The following is a 19,471-nucleotide window of genomic DNA, read 5'->3' as shown; positions in this document are numbered from 1 at the left end:
GTGATTTAATTTTTCACCCCATAATAATAATAATAATAATCTCAACGGGAACACAGACGCGCACTGGTCGCCGTGTGTCACGCCGGGTGTAATCGGGTGAACTCCGCCCCGGCAGCTCCTCCAGCTGATGTCCTGCGAGCTGCGTGTTTGGGATTGTTGTGATGGGAGGCCGCGGCCATCTTGGATCAGCGCCGCTTCACAGCGATCCGCGGGAGGACGGACGAGGTTAACGGCTGAGCCCCGACAGCTAACGTTAGCTGCTGGACACATCGTCCACAATCCGGTGCCGCCGTGCGACCAGACTATGCTCTGTAGACGCCGTTTTTCTTCATTAGTCGACGCTTTAAAACGAGCGTAAGTGGTGCTAATGCCTTAAAGGTGTGATTTCGGAGAGGGAGGCGTCGGCGCAGGACCTCGGTATATTTTTACCATTTCTGGATAGAGGAGTTACTATGAATGGAGGATAAATGTTGCCAAAGGCTGACAGCAGCAGTTTCGTCCTCTTCTCTCTTCTCTTCGTCCTCACGTTAACGGACCCACCACGGACAGGTAAATGAATAAAAAAAAAAACACACGGCAGTTGTTGTTTTCACTTTGCATGTATTGTGCTTCCAAAGTGGGAGAAACACAGATTGCATTTGTAGCTAAGCGGAGAGCCGCTGGCCGGGCGAAGAGGCCTCCTGGAGACCGGGGACTCGGGTGGTTTTTAACCCGCTGCTGCTGCTACCGCTGCCGGACAGCGTGGAGCACCAGCTGACTGTCGGCACTGAAGCAGTAAATAAAAAAACTAGGCCAACTTAAACCATCATCCAGCTGTGCACACTTAATGATATACCACTGCACACAGCCACGTTGTTTTCAGGAAAATCCAGTTACACTTATATTTATACAAAAACAAACGAGTAGCTACTTCTCTTTAACACTTAGTTTGATTTGAGACGGATGTCTTGAGACTTCACACAGTTGAGCCTTATCTTTACTCATAAAAACGCCTTTTTAACTTGTCTAAATAAACAGTTTTTGTGTGTTTATCCTCCACTACATCTCTGCGTTGATCTCGTCATCTAGTCGTGAATTTTAAATGCATGTCAGAGATTCATAACCCTGTATCACTAAACTATCTTTTTATTGATACTTGAAGATAAATGCCTGCCTTTTTATGTATCCCAAGATAAAAACGACTGTTATAAAATATTATTAATTATATACAGAACTCCCTTGTAAATGCAGTGCACATAAATGTTCGTAACAAAATACACCTCTAATACAGTAGTGGCACATCTGCAGACATGTTTGACACAAAATGCACCACACAAGCAAATGATTTTAGGCCATTGTTCTCTGTTGCTTTGCTTTGATTGCCTTTTCCACCTAAAATGAAGCAGCAAGAACTAAAAAGCATCATGTGGTTTCCATTAGGCTTGGTCCTGTGATCCTGACTTTTATGGATTAGATAAACTGTTGAAGGTTCAGCTCATGGATAAATCTAACATGTTACAGCGACACTGCATGCTTCCTTCCTCTTTCGTCCTGAGGTTTGTTCATGTACTGTACTATGTGTCTCTCTGTGGTTTATTTGCACTCAATTATAGAGTGAATTCAACTGTAATAAATCTTCTCAAAGGCAAATTAAATAGTTAATTCTGATATTCAAGTGCGAACACCACCTTTGTTTATATTACTTCAGTTAATAATCTGGAAAGTGTAAATTATTTCATACACATTTCAGTCAGTATCTGATCCTGTTGAATAGAGTATTGATTGCGTCTTACTTTGTGTCTGCACATACATTTTGAAACCACTGCCTACTGGCGAGAGGTGATCCTGTTGTGTTCAGGCCAGGGCTTCTGTTTTCTTGCATAGGCTTTGTCAGAGAGTGTGTGTGTTTTGTTGAGCATGCTGATACACAACAAATGCAGGCTTCCCCAAATTTGGACACTGAGCAAAAGAATAATCGGTTTTACTGAAACATAAATCTTTATAAAATGTGTCAGTAGCTGTGAACGTGATGTGTCCTGTCACAGAGATAGGTTTGAGCCATCTCCTAGAGTCTTACAGAAACGTATTAAATATACAGTCATCATAAAATGTTTGCTCAGGGGGTTTTATAAATCTTCTGGAATTGTTTTAGTTTAGTTTGTTTTGTCATCTATCAATTTATACCTAACTTACCTGGTAGGCCTCTCTTAAAGATTACAGTTTAATTCAGTTTAAAGGTGTCCCATCTCTTAATGGCTTTTAATGATTTGTAAAACCCATTCAGTCCTACACAGTCAGGTTTGGCCGCTTGCCAGTGAGTTAGGCAACAATTAAAAGTGTTTGAATATATTTTGACCTGACATATTCTCCAAATATTAAAATGACAAAATATGGAGATTAATCTTTTCAGTATCACAAGCAAATAATGTGGCTCAGTGACTTGGACTGTGCAATAGAAGTATGTGACAAATGTGAATCCAGGAATGGATGTGATCATGTTCACATGCACTGACCTCAGAGTGGTGTTTTGGCTTTGAGGTTAGTATATGTGCATGTTGTGTGGTCACCTCAGTTTACTCCCATGACACAGAGACATGCAGGTCAGGTGGATTGTTAACCTGAGACTGTAGGTGTACAGGTCATGCTTAAAAGCCTGGGTTAGACTGAAATATTTCAATGGGGCTTTTAAATAAATGTGAAGAGGCTCAGAGCCATGGATTGCAAACATATTTAAAAAAATGTTGGGCTTACTGTCTGCCGATGCTAAAGACTACGAATCTTCTCTTTTGTTTATTATTGTGAGTCACCAATCAGCTAAACTTTGTTCTCAAACAAAGTTTAGTGATCTGTCTGTGTTACCCTGGCAGCTAATGTTTCACTGTTTGTTCTGAACACAAAGTTTGGCTATGGTTACTAATGGTAGGTTACATCTGCCAACAACCTGTCAGATGTTTTTGTTTACCTGATCCGTCAGTGACAAGACCATACTTACAGTGGACTATTAACGTGCAGTGACCCAAATAGAGAAGACTTGAATTGCAATCACAGATTGGTATAGTGATACCTTCTAGTACAGTTTTTGAAAGACTACTGAAGTAAACGTTGTTGAAAATTGACTTGTGAAAAATATTGCTTCTCAAGCTACATTATGGATCGACTGTGCTGTTGCTCTGTGGGGTAAATTAATGTGTTTACATCAAATCATCATTGCCACAGTCTACATTAATAGTTTTCAGACCTTGACATTTATATCTATATATGACTGATTCATTGATTTTTCCAAGTGGAAGCAGTTAATTTACTAAAGATAAGTTAGTAAACAGTTGGCGGCTGATGATTTACTATCAGATGTTGAGCAGCGAAGAGGTTTTTACTGGCTCAGTGAAGCACCTTTTATAAATCTTATATTTGTGCGATTTATTAGCTTGAAATGGGAGGAAAGAGGTCCAGTGTTAAATAAATGGTCGATTATAGAACTAACTAAAAAAGAAGCACTCTGTGACACGTGTTTTACTAGCTTTATTGACCTCTGTCAGCAGTTACAAGTCGGAACAATACAGATGAATTATTTCCTTGTACACATTTCTGGCTTGAGACCAAGACCTTTTCACTTCCACACTTAAAATGTTTTGCTCCATCTTGATCCTTCTGCTATCCAGTCTGGGTTGCGCAGTTGAAAGTGGATGTGAAGAAACTAAAAATGTTGAGTAAAATGTCAGAGGATGAGACTCTGAGTGCCATAGGGCATGAAGACTTCAGTCAGGGTGGCAATTTCTTTAAAAGCCAAGAGTCGTGTACTCACCAACTGCCTGCAGATAAGATTTTGGGGACTTTTTATGCTTGAGGTCAGTCTGATCAGTAATGATTATCCTTATCATCCCTGGAACATATTACAATTTAATTTGTAGCTGAATGTTAACCAAGTCCTTGCACTAAAATGCTTTTACACATACAGTAGACCACTTATCAACCAAGTTTCTATCTGAAACAGATTCATTTTTAAAGGAATCTGACCTGCAATGCTGTTATTCTCAGCTTCTTATTTTTAAGGAAAATAAATAAAACCCCATACCCACTCACTGCTTTTAATAGTGAACCTTCAGTGTTGATGAATCATCAGAAGCTGGAGATGATACAGTGTGTGCACAAGGCCAGTTCACTGTGCTGCTATACTTCAGGAGGCCTGAGTTGGGGTAACCTCAAAGTCTTTATTGTATTTTCCTGTTGGTTATGTAAGAGATGCAGAGGCTCACTTAGCCAGTATTCACTAGCTGTAGATGTGACATGATAAAATCCAAAACTCGTGAGAGAAATAGCCTCAATAAGAGATTATTTTATCCTGCTTTTGTTCATTATTCTCAACACATCTAAAAAATGCCAAACTCTTCACTGAATTTTGGACTTCTTCTGGGCAATTATAAACCATCGGGCTTTGTCTTCTATCTTAATCATATCTGAAATGTATGCAGTGAAAAATATCTTGAATGAAATCCCTGTGAAACAGGAGAGTAAATAAGAGGTTTCAGACAGCTATATTAACCACAACTGATTCAGATGCTTCATTCTAGTCGCCAGGATATTCACACAATAAAAAGGGAAATGCACTTCAACTTTGACACCGTTATCGATAGGGACGTTTATAATCTGGGGATGCCCAAGTTTTGCCTTCTGCTTATTGTATCTGATAACTTAGTGCAGTATGCTACTGCTATCTGAATACATTTTCCTCTAGTGGATTATCAAGCAGTGGTAGATATCAGCAGTGAAGGCTTGAATACTGATAAATGCAGGAACCAAGTTTTTTTTTTTGTGTGAGATCACATTTGAAAGCACAAGGCCTTTGTTTTCTAGTCCTGACCATATGTCGATAATGTTTTAACAGGAATTAGTCACATTTAAATAAACAGAAACTAACTACATGCTATTTTTGCTCTGTAGCATTCCAGTAAGTTAACAAGTCCCTTTACAGTGTGTTGGTGAATTTTCTCTGTCATCCAAGGGAGGTTGTCTTGAAGTATGTGTTATTGAAAAAAAATATGTAAGTTATAATTATATTATAACTGTATATTTTTTAGACTTATCGGTTTTGAAAGCCATAAGTGTTTTAACCTTGTCTAAGTTTAAACATGAATTATTATTATAATTTACACATCCTCTCTGAGGCATTTGTGATACGTGGTTTCTAATGTTATCCATCAACTTGACACACATTCAGGCTTCGTGGGATCAGTGATAATGAATTCAGTCCCAGGAGACAGAGAAGGGTCTGTAATGCGTCTCAATCCACTTAGCATTAACTAAGATAAAGTGACGTGTGCCGTGTTGAGGCCTCTTTAAACACCTTTTGGCAGAGTGAAGGTGAGCACTATTAAGGTCAGACATAAAGTATAGGTTCACGTTTTCCAATCCTGTTTGGGGTTTTTTTTCTCATTGTTATTATAAGTTTATTTTATGTTGGGCTGATAATTAATTTGTGCAGCAGTCAAAACTCTAGTACAAAAAGGACCTATTTTATTCAATTGACTGGAAGTCTGTTTGGCTTAATGTCAGCTGGGATGTAAAGGTGGTTGGTCCACAGATGAAACAACAATCACAGTCTTGAAATAGACGCAGAGCTTTTCTCTATGTAAAAATAGCGTAGCCATATTTGCCAGGTGAGTGGGTGGTCCGGTTTTATTACAGTACATATAGCCACCTGTATCCAAGAGCAGGTGGTTTAACATACCCACTGCTGGGGAAGCAACTGGGTAAACTGCTGAATGCCAGAGTATTATTAACGGTGAAACTAATAGATTGATTAGTAACATTAACCAGATGACCAACCTTTCAGTGCAATTTAATTTTCCTAAAAGTCAGACACTGACATACAGGATAGTCACTCTATTGTTTCTATTTGTTTCAGGTCCACGGCTAGCTCTGGCAAGATTATTGTCAGGTAAGCACGCAGTACGTCTTCTAGTGTAGTGGCTGTTTGACCTTATTGTTAGATTATGATTATTTTAGCAGTATTTTACATACTGACTACAGTTTTTACATTGGTATCTTTAAAGCTGTAGTGCCACAATATAACAATGAGTCCAGTTTCCTGTTTTTAGATTGCAGCTTCCTGTCAATAACATAGTTGCTTTTACTTAATTGAACTTGCAGACTGGCTCTTTCATAACTTGATAACATGATCAGGATGCACCCAATAACTCAATAATGACAAAGTGGAACTTTGTCTCTACAAACTTGTTGTAGAATCAGAGATTGGAGATTGTTTTCCTTGTGGTGGTAGAGTCTTTTAAATGCTGTTTGGCTCATTCTAAGCAGGGTATCACATGCATATTACCCAAAGTGGCTTCCATTTAGCAACGCATACCATAAAGGCCTGATATTGAGATGCATGTCTTTCTGGCATGTCTCACATCTGCAGAAGACCTCTAAAGCTGTTAGGGTGACTGTTGGGGTCTTCTCAGTTTGGCTGGACTCACTCTGGAACATTGAAAGCTTTTGAAATTGTTATATGGCACACTAACCATTAGGCTACCAGCACACACCATCTAAAACAATATTCCTAAGCTGGGATTTATTTTACACATTGCCTAACGTACAAAGTGCAAAAGTGTAGAGTGTAATGGCAACCATCTGAATGTCCTCAACCCCAATAGATATACTGTTGAATATCCTCAGTAAATCGTTTCACACCAGATGTCCAAAGAATATAGCTCCGCTGAAGCAGTTCTGTGAGGACGGATGGTCCAAAATTCCTGCTGGAAATTGCACAGGTCTAATTCACAGCAACAGAAAAAGCTTGCTTGTGGTTATTGCTGCCAAAGGTGGTTTAACCCGGTATTAAAAAACTGTTGCAACTATATTTTCCTGTATGTTTAATGGGTTTGTTCAATAGTGATATGAAAGATTATGACCTTTTATTAAGCAATAAACACAGTTTGTTAATAATTGGTAAAGAACTTGGGAGTGCCACATCACTGGATCTACTACTTTTGTAAATGAGAAATTTCATTGATGGGCATAATTAAATAAAAAATGAAATCTACAACATAATTTAAGCAAAAGTGAAGGTCTGAATGCTTACCAATCTATGTCGCTGAAGGGAAAAAAAAGAGCCTACAGACTTTAGGTATGTGTCAGCTGTTAAACTTGTAAGGCTGGCTATTTCCTCACTTGCTCTCTTATCTACTGTTATATAAAGAAACATGTTTACAATAGGTCTATTGTTCTGTTTCTGTGGTCTGACTTTTATGACTGACTTTTTATGTGATAGATTACTCAGGCATGATTTAACTTGCAGACCTGACACAGATTTACAATTGTACAACAAATATGAACTAATCCTAACCTATTATGTTACAACTGCTATTTTAAACCACTTCTTTTACGTTATGTGTATTTAATATAGTCATAGTCACAGTTGCAGTGCTGGTCTTATTCCTCAGTTTGCACCCTGTCCCTGTCAGGAAGAACATTAATCTGTTTATCTATGACATTCTCTTATTTCATGTACAGCCTTGAAAGCTTCCATGGCCCCATTCAGTCCTTTACTGCACTCTGACTAAAATGTTTTTTTACTTGTTTGCAAAAGCCTTAGTCATGTGCCCATTTAACCACATGAACCCCTTTTGTTGTATTTCAGAGCAGCGCTGCAGCCCTGGGCAGTTTGCCTGCCGCAGTGGGAAGATGCAGTGTATCCCAATATCCTGGCAGTGTGATGGATGGACAGCATGTGAGGACAAGAGTGACGAGATGGACTGTCCCCGTCAGTATAGCTCACTTAAGCCCTTTTACACCTATTACCTTACATAACCTGATTCATTTCTGAAGAGAATAGCAACACTCAGGACCTTTTTAAACTTTAATGACAACGCATCCCTGAGTAAACTGCAGAGTGGCCTGGTCTCATTAGTAGCTTTTTTATAACACAATTAAATCTCCAATGTCTAAAGCAGCTGATTTGCTTTTGCCAAACTGCTTAGACGAGGTTTTAATTCTGCTGATATGAAAAGGTCCATCTGATCTGCCACAGTGATTCAAAATGCAGGACTGGACTGACAGCGTCAGATGGCAGAGAGAGGCAGAGTTGAATTCTGAGTGGCTGCACATGTGTCTGTTTTTGTTTACTTTTGTTAACTAGATCTCTTCAACACTGGCTAGATGTCACAGTGCTAAGCCTTTGACCGAAATCCCATTGTTTTCCCCTCGTAAATCCAGTGAGATCTTAACCCCAGATCTCTGACCGCATAATAGGAATTATTGAAGGGATTGAGTCCAGCATGTGACCTCTATACAGCAGGAGTTGTGCATGTGTTGAGTTCTGGGGGGGGGGGGATTAGAAACTTCTTGTTTTTCTATTAAGAGAATTATTGGCTTAAAAATGAAAATATATATTTTCAACAAAATGCGTGATCATTGTCCACAAAAAAATCTCACACTTTAGCATCATATTTTTACCAGTACAAAAAGTTGCTGTGCGTCACAAAGAGAAGCAAAAATAAGTAATTAAATAAATAAACCCCAAACGGGACTCACACATGCCTCAGAGAGGGCTTACTGTGGGCTAAATCAACAACATGCATGAAAATCAATGTTCTTGTTAGGGATTAGCCCTTTGTTGATTAACATGGCAAGGTGAAGAAATCCTTCACACTAATTCCAGCCAATCAAATGCCATGAGAAACTGTTTAGCTTTATGTCAATATATAATAGGGGAAAAGAGGAAATGGTATAAAACGCAGATTGCGCAAAACTAATCCATGTTGCAAACAGAAGTGTAGTGTCGCCAAACAAAAATGTTGCATGAGACAATGTCTAAATGAAAAACAAATTGCTGACATGCTCTAATGAGAGAGAACAAAGTAAACGTTGCACATTTCAGTCGTGATTTTTGTTTCTCAAAGACTCTTAATTTTGTAGTTTTTAGTTTACGCCTTTATATGGGAGCTAAGTTGTCCTTGAATGGTAAGAAATTTAAAGCAGCGGAGGAAATTTATTTTTTCTTATGTCCCATAATTCTACAGTTTTACCTGTTCAGTCAGAGAAATAGTGTAATTTCTTATTGGGTTCTGAGTATCATTACTATCAGACTGCTTCTGATTCTTTTTGGCAGAGAAAATTTTCTAATGTCATGTTTTTCTATGCAGCTGTTGTCTTCTTGTGATTATTGTTTTCAGTACTGTACACAAGGTTAGTGAAGGTAGTTTGCATTATTGAGTATCTCAACATTATTAGAACCATTATTATTTTGTTTTTGAATTTTTTGTTACTAAGTAAAGTAACAAAAAGTTAAATAAGTAAGTAAGTAAAAATAATGAAAGTTAGTAAGTAAAATAATATCTGGAAAGTCATCTTAACTTTTTTAGTCTAGACTGCTACAGCATATGTAGATGGGTATTTTCTCAGTCCAGATTTTCATAACATCAAACTCCTGGTTGTACAACAGGATATAATCTGTAAATCTATAGTTCTGCTTTTACCTTCCTCAAATTTCTATTAACTTCCTTCGTCTTTATTTAAATCATAGATGGTTCTAGAAAGAAATGTTCACAAGAAGCAACATTGTAATTTAGAATTCAGAGTAATTGCCAAGCAAGCAGCATTGCTTATTCAGTGGTTTATCTGTAACTATCAGGCAAATGGGGACTAAAGATTTGTTATTTTCTGTTTACAAGAATCAACAGTGACTCATTACATCATATGCTTGGAACAAAATATATTACCAATAACATAAACCAATACCTGCAGTGAAAATATTATTCAGTTAAAGCGAACTTTCTAATAAGTACACATGCACAGGAAAAAAATCTACGTTTGTTTACTTTTTTTATTTTTTATTTTGCAGCTATAAAGGAGGAAAGGTTTCGTTTTGGCCCTGGATATGACCAGGTAGAAGATGTGATTGGTGTGGCTCAGCCTGTGCGCTTCAACAGTAAGTATCTCACTTTTGTCTCCTGCATTTAATTTTGAATGATTATATAGTTGCTGAATCTGTATGATTTTTGTACCCAGCATTTAAGAAGAACACTGCTAAAGTTTTTTTTCTCACTTCTACAGAGAAGTGTCCCAGCGGGTGGCACCACTACGAGAAGACGGCCAGCTGCTACAAAGTGTACCTGAGGAATGAGAACTACTGGCAGGCTGTGGATACTTGTCAAAAAGTCAATGGCTCATTGGCGACGTTTGTGACCAATGAGGAGCTGCAGTTCATACTGAAGATTGAGGTGGATTTTGACGAGAAAGTCTGTGAGCGCAAAGATCAGTGCAAGTGAGTTTTTCTTATATTTCCCTTTTAATTGTGAGTTCCAGCAAGAGCAGAACTCTATGGATATTATTACAAACATTTATCGGTAGTTGTAAAAATTTACGATTTCAGGTGAAGTGTATATACAGCTTGCAATTTGTGGAAAACATGTAGCTAATCTTGCATGCTTTCCTTTAGAAAAGAAGAGGAAACTCTACAAAAAGATTAAACATTTGCTTTGGTTCCTTTTTATAATAATAAAAACACAGTTCAATCAAATAATATTATAAAGTTCTAGCACAGGTGGGGAAGTGGGTGACTGCTCTGTTATTAGTTGTAGGCCATCTAGTGGCTAAAAATGGCATCTTTAAATGCTCAAAATTGGCTTATGCATAAACCCTGAAATAAAGCATTTGAAAATTTGAATGTAAACTTTATAATAATCTTGTTCCTTGCTTGTTTTTAAGGTTTTGGGTGGGCTACCAATATGTGATCACCAATCAGAATCATTCCCTGGAGGGCCGCTGGGAAGTTGCATACAAAGGTATTTAAAAGGGGGTTTGGGTTTTGTATGCTCTCTTTAAAAAAAACATCAAAGCCAATTTATGTCTCTAATTGATTGTTCTAACTGACGTCTCACCAGGATCAATGCAGGTGTTCTTGCCACCTGAGGGTCTCACCAATTTTGGGGAGGCATCTCCCACCCATGACAATGTCTTCTGTGCCCAGCTACAGCGCTTTCAGATCAAAAGCATGAATGAGCGAGGCCTACACAGCTGGCACGCTGAGAACTGCTACAAGAAGTTCCCCTTTCTGTGCAAGAGGAGTATGTTTGTCATTTCTGGTGGAAATGTTAAATAGCAACAGTATTTATTTAGTTTCAGTCATGTGATGTTTTTGTATTTTTTCTTGTGTTTCTCTCGAAGGGCAAACATGTGTGGATATAAAAGACAATGTTGTAAATGAGGGCTACTACTTCACCCCTAAGGGGGACGATCCCTGTTTGAGCTGCACATGTCACGACGGCGAGCCTGAGATGTGTGTAGCTGCGCTGTGTGAGCGACCACAAGGCTGCCAGCACTTTCGTAAGGATCCTAAAGAGTGCTGCAGATTCACCTGCCTGGACTCAGGTACTGTCACCTCAGTCAAAATTTCACTGATTTAAAGAGATGCTTTTCTATGCATACAGTTAAACAGTTTAAGAAAATTTGGCTGTTTTGGTCTGTGGTCGTGGGTGTGTAGAAACTTTGAGAAACACTCCAAGTTCCACAAGGTGGAGCTCCTCACAAATGTATTTACTGCAACTAGTGGCGTCTACTTTCCTACAAGAAAAATATTTGCATGTGTCTTGCTTAGGAGCACAGAATTAGCTGGTCATTTAAAGCCATTGAGCTTGGAGAAAGTTATTTTCTTTTATTGCTTATTTTTTCCCACTTTAGATGGAAACAGTCTGTTTGACTCCATGGCCAGTGGGATGAGGCTGATCGTCAGCTGTATCTCATCCTTCCTCATCCTTTCACTACTGCTGTTCATGGTGCACAGACTCCGCCAAAGGAGACGTGAACGCATCGAAACATTGATTGGAGGAAACTGTGAGTATTAAAGCTTGTTCTACATTCTCACATACCCCTGTCTGCTCTAAGATTATTGGCTTATCTAGAAAGTTTTTCTCATCATAATTAGTCAGGGTTTCACTATTCTCCACCACTTGGGTTTCTGTTTTGTTTTAGTTTTTTCAGGGACTGGGCACTTTAAAACATAGATGACCTACTTTCTGTATTGGCCCTGAATGCAGCACATCAGACCTTCAGCTAAGACTGGGGATGTACTTGCTGTTAACTACACAGTTGCTTATGCAACACGGCGCCTTTGTGTTAATTTGGAGCAATGGTTTCCAGCCTGTTTTGTCTCAATCGTTATCTCAGCCTTAATCTCTGTCGCCATGGTTTCTCTTTATTTTTTTGCAAAGGTGGAAGTTCACAAGCAGGAAATTTTGTTCTCAGTCAGGAATGATTAGGCTCTAGTTCCCCCCCCACACACACACACACACACACACACACACACACACACTTGTGGCTAACCTTTTAAGTCCCCTAATACGCAAACACAAGTCTGTGAATGTTTGTGACGTCATTTTGGTCTCAGACTATTACACCCGTAATAATTAGTCTCAGTTAATTTAACTGAAGCACAAGTTCTTATTTTTAAATCATTTGAAATGCTGTGGCTGACCGTGGGTATTTTAGCTGTGGTTTTACATTGTTCTTGGTGTCTGTCGCTTTTCATTTCCCCAGTGCATCACTTTAACCTTGGAAGACGGGTTCCAGGCTTTGACTACGGCCCAGATGCCTTTGGCACTGGCCTCACTCCCCTGCATCTCTCTGATGATGGAGAGGGAGGTGCTTTTCATTTCCAAGAGCCTCCTCCACCATATGCAGCCTACAAATACCCTGACATTCAGCATCCTGATGACCCCCCTCCTCCATATGAGGCCTCCATCAACCCAGACAGCCTCCTCTACGTGGACCTTGGTAGGTCCTTGTCTTGTTTTTCATGTATCTGATTTTGTACAGCGGAGAGTTTTCATTCCCTCTCTTTGTCGTCACCTTTAGGACACAGTGGTGTTTCCATGGTGCAGAGCCAAATGAACACCATGGGAGACGGGCTTCAGGCCAGTATTCCCAACACGTCTGTTCCCGTGCCAGACTCAGGACCACCCTCTCAGGAGAGGGAGGACTCCATAGATAGCAGCACTCTCTTGGTGGGGCCTGACACCCCAACAGATGGCCACGCCCCCGCGCCCATGCCTGCAGACTGCACCTCCCTCAGCACCATGGTATAAGACTGGACAGGTGGAGATGCACCCGGACATTACCTGCTGATGAAGGAAGGTCATGAGTGTGTTCCTCACTAAGAGAGGATGCGGCAGACTGTTGTCATTTATCTAATGTGGTGACGGCAGAGAGGAGAGTTTGTATAGACTTATGAGAAGGTGAAGCAGCAAGTTTTACAGTGGCAGGAGGATGCCCTGTTTCCGAAGACTGTGAGAACTTGTGAGTGCTGTATTTTGTTTTTGTTTTTCCCAAGACAGTGACGTCTGGTTGAGGAGAGAGAACTGTTTCTGTACAAAAAAGAAAAACACTATATTGAGATTGAGGCTGGGGGTGGCTGCACTTTCACTTTTAGTGTCAACCGCAGAAAGTTTTTGAAGCATTGCAGAGTTGTAAATACTGCCTCAGGCCAGCGCTGGTCAAATTTCTAATACTTGTGTGTTTTGGTCCAGCACAAGGCAAATAATGACAGACAGACAGTGAATCCAGTTTTTTGTTGTTTGTGACTTTTTGTTTGCATCATACTGTCATTCAAATGGACATGTTTGTATTGGGGGGGGGGGTCTCTTGGCTACAGTAATATTCTCATCAGCCCTCTTTCTTCTATTGTGGCAAATCTAAAAGGTTTATTTCTGCTTGTTTAGAAAAACCTACTGTCTCCTTACTTCATTAGTCTGATATATAAAGATGTCTTCCAGGTTTATAGTGCATATTTGCAGCAAAACATGTTTTGTAGTACAGGGGTTAACCTTGGAAGAAGGTGCAGTTAGTTTCCTGCGGTGGGTTTTTTATTAGATGCTGATAAGGCATTATGTATCAAAGAATGTCATGGTACTGATAAATATATGAGTTGGTATTGTGTTCTTTTTGATTATAATTTATGACTGCAAGCTGTAACCTTGATTGTTTATTATGGAATAGTTGCAGCCTGATTAAGGAGCAAAAGCGTAAGCTTTTCAAGTGTATGTGTGAAGATTAGAGACGATATCCCCTAATCAAATTTAAAATAATAATATACCTGTTCCAGTCATGAAGTAATTTAATCATAGAGACAGTTCCATTGTTACTTTAAGCAACTCTCTGCAGGGTCGTTGTGTAATTGTTAACTGAACCATGTTTAGTGAATCGCACTCATCCTTCTTTTAAATCAGGTTTCGTTGTTTTGTTTTGGGAACTCATTTGTCTGTTGTGACATTTGGATGTTGCCCCTCCATCACTGATCTGTTTGTTGGTGTGATTTTTAATTTTTTGGTTTTTCATGCAGCTACTGATGAAGATTACGTAACTGATTGTGGCTGAATCTTTTCTGTTTTGCTGTCGATGGGTCTCTTACTGTTTCTCAGAAAGAAAAGTGCACACTGTATATTTGGAACAAGTTGGGCCCCCATTATGACGACAATCGTTTGAGTCACTCTAGAATGAAGACTGAAGACTTAGGAGTCAGAGTCGACCCACAGCCACCAGCATTCAACACGCTTTTAATCTGCCTCGAGCAAAAGAAAGCTGTAAATGTGTGTCTGAATGGCTGCACGTCTGTGTATCTCATGTTTGAATGTACTGTTTGTATAAAACTTTATTTGTTTGTGTGCTGAAGCTCATTTTCCCCGTTTTTATTTTGGCATATTGACAATCCACAGTGGATTATCCAACAAACTAAAGCTCATAAATTGTGGGAAATAGTAATGTGCATGTGTGTATAGGAGATGGTGTTCTGGTTTGGATTTTGTTTTTTTTGTTTTTTTTTCGTTTGTTTGTTTGATTTGATTTGATTTGATTTGATTTTTTTCAACCTGCTTTTTGAACCTTCAGTGCATGTTTTTATCTTGCAAACATTTTTAGCTCGACAGTGTACAGTAGGTTCAAGACTCCTGCATATAGTTGAATATCTCTGTATGCATCAGAAACCCGCCCACAACCTGAACAACTGCATTTACACTGTAGTTTCTGTGTAGTTTCAGACTATGGTGGTGTGAGAACTAATTTAATTGGACTTGAAATGTTTTGTGTATAATACAAGAAATGCTATATTTCATTGTCTTTTATTTCATAGCCATTTTACAAAAGGATTCAGTTGCAAGGGGGAGTTTCTGTTTTCTCTGATAGATGTACTTCTAATCAAATGCCAAATAAATTGCACCATGGAGGATGAGTTGTGAGTGAGTAAGTGTGAACACGTACTGAACTTTTTGCTGAACCTCATCAATCACGACATTTAGCTGCTCTGTGTAGTTCGCGGAAATTCCTGCTCCTGCAGTGACCAAATGTCAGAGGCTTAAAGTCGGATGCAGGGAAATCCCCCCAACACTGAGACAGAGGTTGTTGGATAAATCCAATCCACAACAATCAAAAGATTTTAATAATGTAAAGAAAGCGGATATAGTGCACCTCACAGTGACTCATAAGGCAGCGCACAGAGCAGAGATAGTGATACCCTGCTGGAAAACATCATCGCTGAAGAAAAGAGGCTTTGTTCGCGTCGACCAAGTAGTGACAGAAACACAATCTATTCCTGGATAGGAGAAACAAAACACTTAACACTGAGCAGTTGGGTCAAGATGATGATAGAATAAATGTGGAGCAGTGTAACAACATTTAAAAATGAGTGTTTAGGTCTTGAAATAATAATTTCATACTTATTTTTTGTAAATGAAACTGAGGGTTTAACTTACAGCTAAAGCACACGTTTGAGCGTCACAAGTAATTTAATGTTGTCAATTTTATAGAAATAATTATTATTAACTTAAATTAATTAAATGATTATTTCAGGTGGAAATTAAGATTTCACTATTATTCCTATGTAATATAATATACCAGTTGATATTTTCCCCAGATTGTTAACATAAAAATACAACTATACTAATACAGTTTACTCAGATTTAAAATCAGCATCTTTTCACAATTTTACCACCATTATTGTTGTGGACAATAATGACTAAAGGGAAATCTGAAAAGTTTGATAAAATAACACATTTATTTCAAATTCACAATTTGAATTTCATACTCATATGACTTTCTTTACTCAGCCAGATATTGGTGATGTGAAGCTGAATCCCTTCGAATTCAGCGAGCTACACATCCTCTCACTTTCCTATCAGATGAATGGGTCTTGTTACTAGTCACTGGGCATCCATGGTGGCAGAAGCGGGAGGGGGGTTGAAGCTGTCTTTGCATCAATGAGCCTGTTGATCAGAAAAGACCACTAGACTGGCAATGACAGGGTTCACTGATCAGACCAGCAGAAAATAAAACTCAGCTTTCACCTCCAATCCTATTTAAGCGGGATGTGTGCACTGGTTTTCAGTCTACCTCAGATAGCGACACCGGTCCGGTTCATCAAGCTGTGGGATCCTACGATGATTTGGACTGTGGCTCTGCTGGTGATTCTTGCTACCTGCGCTGATTCAGGTCAGGGTCTGGCTGTAGAAATGTTTTCATGTGATTTCTGTATTTATGGTAATTAAATAAAAGTAATTCAAGTTATGTTTGTCCTTCTGTTCCAGACTACTGTTACAATGAGCCAGATTGTGGTAAGTTACATATAAACATGTTTAGATTTAAAACTCACGCAGTAGCTTAAAGATTTTGATCTCTTTTAACTTAACATGATAATAAACACCGTGTGCCACAGGTCAATGTGAGATACAGCTATGGTTCTTTTTCTGTTGTTATGTGGCTGTTTTTATTCTCACACCCTTTAAAAATAAAGTGTCTTCTTTTGACCTGTCATCTGAAAAGCTGCAGGAAACCTCTGGAGGTTAAACTACTTATACACCACTACAAGTTTTTTCAGAAGAAAAAAAGCAAAGATTGGAAAAATGGACGAACACAACTCACAACAAAATGCTTTAGGTCGCTGTTCTGGCGCTTTTTGATCCTAGTGCCCTGTTTTAGATCAGTTCATCACAAAACAGGGACTAAAAATTCAAGAATTAAGACATTCTCGCATATAATATATCATTTAATGACGACTGGGTGGTGAGTTTTTTTTTTTTGTCACCTACTCCTGAACGACCTTTAAACTCTTAAGCCAACTTATATGAGAAAGTCTGTAATTTGATATCAAAGAAGAATTAAAAGCTAAATGGATATTAAATGGATCAGACGCTGAAATTGTTTAGAATTAAGTTTCAGACTTTTATTTTTCTTCTTTCATGTCATTGTAGTTATTCTGTATGTTGCACCCCCTCTCATGGAGGGTTTTAGACCACTGACGTAGGTTACATGCCTTCTGTGCTCTCTTTCACTGGTGTATTTGATGTTGCACGGTGTCTTTTTTACCCTCAGATCCTTACGCGTGGGGAGACACGTTCCCATCGTGTCACCCCTTACTGGAAGAGCACCACTCTCCCATCAATCTGGACCACCAGGTGACCAGAAACGACTTCCTGGGGTCTTTACATCTGGAGGGCTTCAATGTGACTCAAACAGGCTCCTGGACCCTTAAAAACGACGGACACTCTGGTGACTACGCTGCACCTGCCGTCCTGAACATGTGTACTGTCGTCTCTTTTCTGTCTTTCTGTTCTGTGGTTACATGTTTCCGTTCGCTTTCAGTCGTGCTGCAGTTTGGCAGCGGCATGTCAGTGAGCGGTGGAGGTCTTCCAGATGTGTACCACACCATCCAGCTGCACTTCCACTGGGGAGGCCCGTCCACTAACGGCTCAGAGCACACAGTGGACAGACGCAGATACCCAATGGAGGTACAGTATGGTCAGTAGACAGCTCTACACTGTCACTAACCGAGTCATGCAGCAGACCGGTGCAGTGCAGATTCCCCTTAATGTCTCTGTGCTTTTTATGTCCAGATGCACGTTGTCAACATGAAGTCCATCCACCCGAATTTAACCGCAGCCTTGGATGATCCAACGGGACTTGCTGTACTTGGATTCTTCATTGATGTAAGTTTGTTAAATGTGTTGTGAATCTCTTAAAGCATGGAGCTGCTGTCCTATGAATACATCCTGGTTTTGTCTTTATGTGCAGGTTGTTTACGCCGACCATGTGCACTTTGGACACATATCACAAAAACTGTCTTCTGTCGCCTACAAAGGTTTGAGGAAACACACACAGAGAAATCCTTCCTGCTTGCTTTTGGATGTTTGTAACTTGTCTCATTGTGTTTGTCCATCCTTTCCACAGGCCAAACAACTAAAGTCAAACCTTTCCCGCTGATGAACCTTCTGCCAAAGCACAACATGAGTCAGTATTACCGGTACTATGGCAGCCTCACCACTCCTCCATGTTCTCAAGCAGTTGTATGGACTTTGTATGAAGTCCCCATCTACATCTCATGGTCTCAAGTAGGTGTCATTTCCTTTAAAATCATGGTCTACACGGCATCATGAGAGCTGTGAATAACTGCTGCTGTGTTTTCCTTCCAGCTGGCTCAGTTTACCTCACAAATCTTCTCCACAGAGGAGGATGCAGAGCAGGTGACACCGCTGCAAAACAACTTCAGACACATCCACCCCACCTTCAGCCGCATCATCTCGGCATCCAAAGATGCGAAGCTGCTCACAGGGACGGCCGCTGGTCCCCTCAGGTCAGCTGCGTCAGTGCATTTGCTTCAAATCATTTTACTGGGAAGTTTCCTCTTTGGACTTTAGCGCCGCGTTAACTGACGAAACACTGCAATGCCAAATGAAAATTAACTCGTGTTTTGTCCACTTAGTTTGCCCCAACATTAGCTGGTGTTTTGTAGTTAGAGAGGTTTGGTAAAATGTAGAGTTTTCACATGTGTAGAAAAGAATTTATACAAAGACAAGCTGTGAAGAAGAGTACTGTAAACTGTTCAAATGCTTCATGATTGTGCCCTGCTCTCTCTCTGCAGGCTTATTTAACTCCATTATTACTAACATGTTAAGTAATGTGAAGTGAGCACAGGTGCAGCTGACATGTGTTTTGTGAAGGCAGCCATGTGTACATCATGTGTAGGACTTCTGCAGTAGGTTATCATCAGTCTGTGATTGGCTCATTGACACCTTCTCTTGATGCCGCGCTCTGTCTAAGTCAAATCTTTACTGTGAAAACAGAACACAGTCCATTAAAAAAAAAAAAGCCTCAACGTGTCGTGAAATTTGACTAACGAGCTGCCTCTCCTGCATCCAACATGCAAAATCGTCACCTCCGCGTGCATTTATCTTACGTTCGTCAGGTCCCTCCACCATCAGTGTCAACTAGCTGCCCACATAGACGCACTTCAAGTATGCAAATGGACTATTAGAAACCACTGCAAAACACCTGCGAGAAAATCTAGGAACTGACTCCGGCATGTTGTTAAAGTTCACAATCTTACTTTTCTTTTTTTTTTTATTGAATCTGTTTTAACATGTGCTGTATTCCCACAATAAACACACATTGTTCTCTCACTGTTTTGCTGTTGTTTTACTGTGAATTTAATTCACAATTTGATGATATAAATGAG

At 39.6% G+C, this 19,471-nt stretch overlaps 2 protein-coding genes across 3 annotated transcripts; both read left to right on the top strand.

The window, feature by feature from the left end:
• Positions 1 to 148: 148 nt before the first annotated feature.
• Positions 149 to 15,196, top strand: dgcr2 (DiGeorge syndrome critical region gene 2). 2 transcript variants are annotated; one of them, XM_026355231.1, is made up of 11 exons: positions 149 to 549; positions 5,882 to 5,914; positions 7,616 to 7,738; positions 9,818 to 9,904; positions 10,030 to 10,240; positions 10,684 to 10,760; positions 10,860 to 11,042; positions 11,143 to 11,346; positions 11,656 to 11,808; positions 12,511 to 12,747; positions 12,829 to 15,196. In XM_026355231.1, the coding sequence occupies exons 1-11, from the start codon at positions 468 to 470 to the stop codon at positions 13,056 to 13,058; spliced, it is 1,620 nt and encodes a 539-aa protein (XP_026211016.1). In that variant the 5' UTR covers positions 149 to 467; the 3' UTR covers positions 13,059 to 15,196. The 2 variants fall into 2 exon arrangements, with proteins under 2 accessions (XP_026211016.1, XP_026211017.1); XM_026355232.1 differs by lacking the exon at positions 5,882 to 5,914 and having other exon boundaries at positions 150 to 549.
• A 714-nt stretch (positions 15,197 to 15,910) lies between these two features.
• Positions 15,911 to 19,415, top strand: car15 (carbonic anhydrase 15). The gene is given in 8 exon segments (XM_026355233.2): positions 15,911 to 16,452; positions 16,548 to 16,574; positions 17,332 to 17,508; positions 17,602 to 17,747; positions 17,853 to 17,945; positions 18,031 to 18,097; positions 18,187 to 18,347; positions 18,429 to 19,415. Coding segments are annotated over 8 exon segments (1,128 nt in total). The 5' UTR covers positions 15,911 to 16,220; the 3' UTR covers positions 18,654 to 19,415.
• The last annotated feature ends 56 nt before the right edge of the window (positions 19,416 to 19,471 follow it).

The sequence above is a fragment of the Anabas testudineus genome, chromosome 12 (genome assembly GCF_900324465.2).
Source record: "Anabas testudineus chromosome 12, fAnaTes1.2, whole genome shotgun sequence".
Taxonomy (NCBI): domain Eukaryota; kingdom Metazoa; phylum Chordata; class Actinopteri; order Anabantiformes; family Anabantidae; genus Anabas; species Anabas testudineus.
The sequence above is the reverse complement of the archived record's forward strand: the minus strand, read 5'-3'. Positions and strand labels throughout refer to the sequence as shown.

Bases quoted from the DNA above. Each gene is read 5' to 3' on its own strand.
- dgcr2 (XM_026355231.1), top strand. From the start codon at position 468: ATGTTGCCAAAGGCTGACAGCAGCAGTTTCGTCCTCTTCTCTCTTCTC. The intron at 10,241-10,683 runs GTGAGTTTTTCT...CTTGTTTTTAAG, and splicing joins GAGCGCAAAGATCAGTGCAA to GTTTTGGGTGGGCTACCAAT. The intron at 11,809-12,510 runs GTGAGTATTAAA...TCATTTCCCCAG, and splicing joins AACATTGATTGGAGGAAACT to TGCATCACTTTAACCTTGGA.